This window comes from Micromys minutus (genome assembly GCF_963924665.1).
Source record: "Micromys minutus genome assembly, chromosome: 2".
In the NCBI taxonomy this organism is placed as follows: Eukaryota; Metazoa; Chordata; class Mammalia; order Rodentia; family Muridae; genus Micromys; species Micromys minutus.
In genome coordinates this window covers 92,314,719-92,321,053 of record NC_137971.1, presented here as the reverse complement: position 1 = coordinate 92,321,053, position 6,335 = coordinate 92,314,719, and the positions used below count along the sequence as shown (strand labels likewise).

The 6,335-nt window shown below is 35.2% G+C and overlaps 1 protein-coding gene across 1 annotated transcript; it reads left to right on the top strand.

The window, feature by feature from the left end:
- Nucleotides 1-2,666: 2,666 nt before the first annotated feature.
- Nucleotides 2,667-3,623, top strand: LOC308418037 (olfactory receptor 51H1-like; the record flags this gene model as incomplete). Its single annotated transcript, XM_080913374.1, has 1 exon — nucleotides 2,667-3,623. One exon carries the CDS (start codon nucleotides 2,667-2,669, stop codon nucleotides 3,621-3,623), a length of 957 nt encoding a protein of 318 aa, XP_080769500.1.
- Between the last annotated feature and the right edge of the window lie 2,712 nt (nucleotides 3,624-6,335).

Sequence of the window (6,335 nt, the reverse complement as noted above, 5' to 3'; positions counted from 1 at the left end):
TATTTCTTTAGTATAAAATAAATATTACTTTACTTGTCTGCCATTTTATACATATGGAAATAATGGATCTCAAATTTCTTCTTTTAATTCCAATCCTAGTCATAGTGTGTTTCCTACCAATACCTAGAGATTTCTAAAATCCCAGAAGTTACTTATTGCTTTATAGAAAATTTAAACCTGTTTTTGTTTCTTGGTGGAATAAAGAATTCCACCTGTTTCTTCAGTCTAAGATGTATAGTTGAGGATCCAAGACTAGGAACCTAAGGTGCAAATATGGAATGTTTACATGGCCTCATGTGTGAACATGAGGGATACAGTTCAGGGTGTAGAAGGCTGGGGCTCCATCAAACCGCATATGGCAGATTTGGGTCCAGGACCAAAACCTTCAGAAAATGGTATTGAATTCTATCTGTTTTCTAGATCTTAGGTAATTTACATAAATTAAAGACTTAGGGATTCACAGGAAGAGGGGTGTCTGTCAAGAGTGGCAGTGACTTTGCCTTTTCTAATTGAGTCCATAATTCTCTTGGCACTCAGTTTTAATTTTCAACAATGCTTTGAAGTTCCCCATCTCTTAATGTCATAGCATTTTTGATCCTGAAATGAATGGATGAAAGAACAATAGCAAATAATGGTAATTCTAATATCAAGGGTTCAGGGTTTTGTTAATAAATTATTAACCGCATCAACTTTTGTCTCACCTACTCCTGGTTTTGTGTTTTCTCCTCTCTTCTTCTTTCCTCCTACCTTACTTTACCCCTCTTTTATTTGCCCACCTTTAAAAAAATTTTTATCATCTATCTGTATTACAGACATTTTGCTTCATATGAATTTTCATTCACAAAAAAGCACCAAGGCATACAAATTTGACAGAATAACTTATTGGAGAAAAAATAAGCTGGTAATATAAAAGATGAAGTTGTTTAAGGAATAATCAACTGCATTTCATTAGCACAGTGGGAAGAAATGCGAGTTGCATTGCAGTAGTAAATTTCTCACCTGAAACTCTTGATGAGAAATTTTTAGAGAGAGGTTTCTGGAGGAGTTAAGGTGCAATTACAAGCAGTTATCATATATTTTTTCCATCATGTCAGAGAATCAGCCAGGAACATGTGGACTAGCACAGCGTGAGCTGTTTAACAATCGCAGAGCAGAGGGAGAAAATGTTTATATTTACAAAGGATATTCATTGAATATGATGCTTTGCGTTGTAGGAGAATCTATAAGCTTCAAATACCACTGTTTGAAAAGAACTCTGTTTCACCTGAAAAGTAAACAAAACCTTCAGAAACAACAGCAACAAAATTAAGAAACACATAAAATATAAAAATCTATGCTAAAAATAAATGCTTATTCTAAACTATTGTGATCCCAGGTCATATTACCTATTTTTTTCCCTTCACAATGATCCTTTTGGGCCAATACTGTCATTGTCTCATACTCCCCCACTGTAAATGAAGAACTAGGATTTGAATTCATAATATGTGGATATAGAGTGCATATTACTAATATTTCATTGACTGACAGGAATATTGATTCCAATCTAACAATAATGTACACAATTGCGTGTGTTAAGCCAAGAGATTTTCAAAGAGTGTGTTATACTTCTGATTGTGAATCATGTGATGACTTCTCCTGGGGGTCTTTGGAAAAATCAAAAATACTGGTTCAGGTAATATAAGAATATGCTACAGATTTCCATTAAAGTGACCATATCTTTCCCTTAATCAGGGTGAGTGACATAATAAATGCGCTTTAGAAATAAAAACTGTAACATAATATGATCTTTAGGTGAGCCCCAGAAAATTGTACATTGACAAAATAAATAGCTTACTCTGGGGAAGCAAAAATAAATTGCTTCCGCAAGCATTCATTATTCTGCCTTCTGCTAATATCTCACCAATTTAAAAGAGACAAATACTTTCATTGTAATGATTGATGTGGCTGTAGTATTTCTATTCAGAACAAATCTGAGGTTATATCCCGACTCATCAGGATAAAGAAAGGCTGTGCTTTGAGTAGAAGTATACACATGTGAACTAGGCATTTTAAGTGCCCTGAGCCCAAGGAGTGTGATTGATGGGAGAGGTGATCATTATGGTAAATAAAAACTATATTTTATACTCTTATTATTGGAGTTGTACTGTGTATTTAATCCTGTCAGTCACTGGCGCTGTATCACCTTAGGTATGACTCACACAGAGTTGGACAATGGAGAGCTGGGATCTGAATAAAAGATGTATGCTTCTCATCTAAATAAATTTGAATTTAATCAAATAATAAAGAAAAATGTGCCTTAAGATTGACTTTAAAGGATGATGCTCTGCCCTGTCAGCTGCTGACTCATCAACATGTAGAACTTTAATGAGGAAGAAAGAATAGACAAGGGGAAGTTTTTTGCTTTCTTCTGTATTTTTTATTAATAGTATACTGTGTCCTTTAAGCTAACTGTGGCTGATGTATATCTGGGTGTGTCATCTTTTCTGGACCATTAGGCACTTCTCCAGCAAGATCTTTTTTAGAATGGTGATTTTAGCACATACTCATGAGGAAATAAAATAACTTCATTCCCAGAGAGGCCAGAGTGTCACACACCAATAAACATTATCATTGTCTTTTCAGGAAGGCACTTATCAGAATTTCCAAAGATTCCTCATATTGACTTCATGGCAGATCATAACCATTCTCAATTCCAGCATCTGTACTTTGTCTTAACTGGAATCCCTGGACTTGAGCAGAAGTATTACTGGATGGCATTCCCATTGGGCGCCATATATGTCATTGCTCTCTTTGGAAATGGCATCATCATCTCTACAATCAAGTCTGAATCTTCTCTGCATATTCCTATGTACTACTTTCTGTGTATGCTAGCATTTGCAGATATGGGACTCACCCTTTGTACCCTTCCCTCTATGCTAGGCATATTCTGGTTTAACTACAAATTTATTACTTTTGATGGTTGTCTTGTTCAGATGTACTTCATTCACACCTTCTCGGCCATTGAGTCAGGAGTGCTAGTCGCAATGGCCATTGATAGGGTGATAGCAATCTGGAGCCCTCTTAGATATGGCACCATTTTAACCACTGGTGTGGTCTGTAAAATAGGGATTATAATCTTGTCAAGAGCAGTCTGTGTGGTCTTCCCTGTGCCTTTCCTCATCAAGAGACTTCCTTTTTATCGCTCTAACGTTCTCTCCCACTCCTTCTGCCTCCATCAAGATGTCATGCGCTTGGCCTGTGCCAGCACCCGTGTCAACAGTCTCTATGGGCTTATAGCTGTCATCTTTACCAAGGGTTCTGATTCCCTTTCTATCCTCTTCTCCTATGTGTTCATACTTCGCACAGTGATGGCTATTGCCTCTGGTGAGGGCCGGCTGAAGGCTCTCAACACCTGTGTTTCACACATCTGTGCTGTCCTTATCTTCTATGTGCCGTTGATTGGGGTGTCAGTCATTCATCGCTTTGGAAAGCACCTGTCGCCACTGACTCATGCCCTCATGGCAAATGCCTACCTTCTTGTTCCGCCTGTGCTAAACCCCATAGTTTATACCGTGAAGACCAAGGAAATACGGAAAAAGATTATCCAGATATTTGTCCGAACCAAGATTTCCACAGAGGGTTAAAACCTGTTTTGAGAGAGCAAGAAACAGTTCTGTAAACACTCAATAAAAAATATTTTTTTAAAGTTTTCTTGTGAGTTGAATTGTGAAAAAAAAACATATTTTCATTTCTGGAAAATATATACTTCACTTCACCTGTGCCAAATTGTCTTTTACCTTAAAAAATTTAATTAATTTATTTTACTTATTTATTTTATATTTTGTTCACTGACCCCTCCCAGTCAACCCTCCCACAATCTTTCTCCCATCTCTATTTCCTTCTCTTCTGAGCAAGTGGGGGATCCTGGATATACCCCAACCCTGGCACTTCAAGTTTCTGAGATGTTAGACATTTCCTTTTCCACTGAGTAAAGACAAGAACATTTGCTACATACAGGAAGGTCTAGGTCCAGCCTGTGTGTGTTCTTCAGTTGGTGGTTCTGATGGGTAGCATATGTATTTTTGGCTTCTTTATAAAAAAAATCAGATGTTCACATTGTGTGAATTTGCATTTGTGTCTTTGTCTTTCATTCAATTTCATTGATCAAAGCATTTTTTTTGTACCAATACCATGCTGTTTTTATTTATTTCTATAGATTTATAGTATAACTTCGAATCAGCAATGGTGATAGTTCTTTTATTATTCAAGATTGTTTTGGCCATCTGGGTTTGTTCTTTTCCATATGAAGCTGAAACATGATCTTTCAAGATCTGTGAAGAATCGTGTTAAATTTTTGATAGTGATTGCACTGAATCTGTACATTGCTTTTGGTAAGATAGACATTTTAACTATGTTAATTCTACTGGTCCATGAGAATGAGAGATCTTTCCATTTTCTTGTATCTTCTTCAATTTCTTCTATGTCTTTAAGTTTTTAATCATACAAATATTTCACTTCGTTGGGGATGAGATTAGAGAGCAATGTGAAGATCTAAAGTTGGCTAAACTTTTTCTCTGGTTGGAGGAGCCAGAATCTCAGTCCTCACCAGAAAATCTTCTTTGTGATAATGAATACAGGAACCTATTGTCTAAAGATAAGAACTCAGGTCACACTTTAGTACTATGTCCATTTACCAGAATAATAGTACCGGGTTCTCTCCTGGAGACTATGACCAAATAGCCTTGGGCTTTTTAATAGCATTAGAAATTCTGGCTTGTTGAGGATATTTTAAATCCAACAGGATTGGGTATTCCCCTAACATTGGTGCTGCTGTGGTCCTAGTGGAAACATTTTGTCAGCCCAACTCTTTTAGTAGCACACAGAAGTCACAACTGAAAATGACTGTTGATGATTTTTCTTGCTTGATAATGTGCATACAAAACCAGTCAACATGGATGAAGTTTCCAGATAAGTTACAAATTGGTCTCTGCATATCCTATGACATATGTATGTGCTGCTTACTGTCAGGTTATGGAGAGATACCAAGAGCAGTGTAAATAGCATGCAATGTTACAGGGTGTGTGGGACTCCACATGTAACTCATACCTGGTACTAGAATTTTATTTGATATCCTATAGTGTTTGGGGAAAACATTACACAAGGTTAAGTCTATTTAAACCCTCATGTATGTGTGTGTGTGTGTGTGTGTGTGTATGTGTGTGTGAATAAATTTATATGTATATGTGTATGTATATGAATATATTTATGGAACTTCTATAGTAGTTAATTTCCATATAACCTTTTCAAAGTTATTAGTGTTGGTTACCATCACCATGACTTCCTCCTATTCTTCCCTATATCTCCTATTCAACCATACCTTGCCTATACCATTATTATCCCATTTTTCCTATTTACACCAATTACTCTCTGTCTTCTTTGACTTGAAATCCCTCTATGGTCTTTTACTAGTTTCTTGCCTTTGACATGTCTGTGGTATTAACAAATAATAAGTCTGGTAATAGACTAAAGATTAGTTTTCTTTAAGATACTTTATTTTAAATTATAATTAAATGTATTTTGATCACTATTTCTCAGCTTTCAAAACTTTCTATTTCATAAAAAAACTTTCCTCTTGTGTTTCAGCTACCTTCGAGATTCTGAAACAAAATGTCATTTTCCTTTATAAGAAGACTAAAGAGGACTTATTTCCACAAATATGTATGATAAAGACAGACTGAAGAAAAAACTGGACTTAATTTATAGTGTTTGTTTATGTTGTTTGAATGGAAAATGTTTCACTTTACTATACAGTAAAATAATTGCTGGGGTGTCAAAATTATTTTTGGGTTTTGTGGTAATTTTATGGATAAAAATCAAGTGAAGTCAGTTAAGTAGTGGAGATGAGTATACTGTAAATAAATCTTCTAATTTCTAAAGCTGGAAAACAATAATTTAAATATTTTCACCATAATTAAATAAAATTTGATTTGATTTGATTTGATTGAAGCCTTTTACAACATATAGACATGATTAAAAGTGAGTATATATTAATAAACTATGCAATATGTATAGTACTCAACTTACATGTAGTTTCATAATTTCATGATTTTATGGAATGAATTTAATAAAGATTTTAGAAAAGAGGAAAGAGAAAAATGGAGGTATAGGAAGGGAGAGAGAAAGTGAAAAAGTTAGCATGGAGCATGTACACATATACTCACCACATGTTGGAAGAAGAACATAAGGTAGACAATGAAATGGTTCCTATCATTACTATCAAGATTAAATGGAATTATAAATACTTGAACTTTTTCCAAATAGATAAAGTCCAAGGGATGTTCAGAGAAAATATTTGG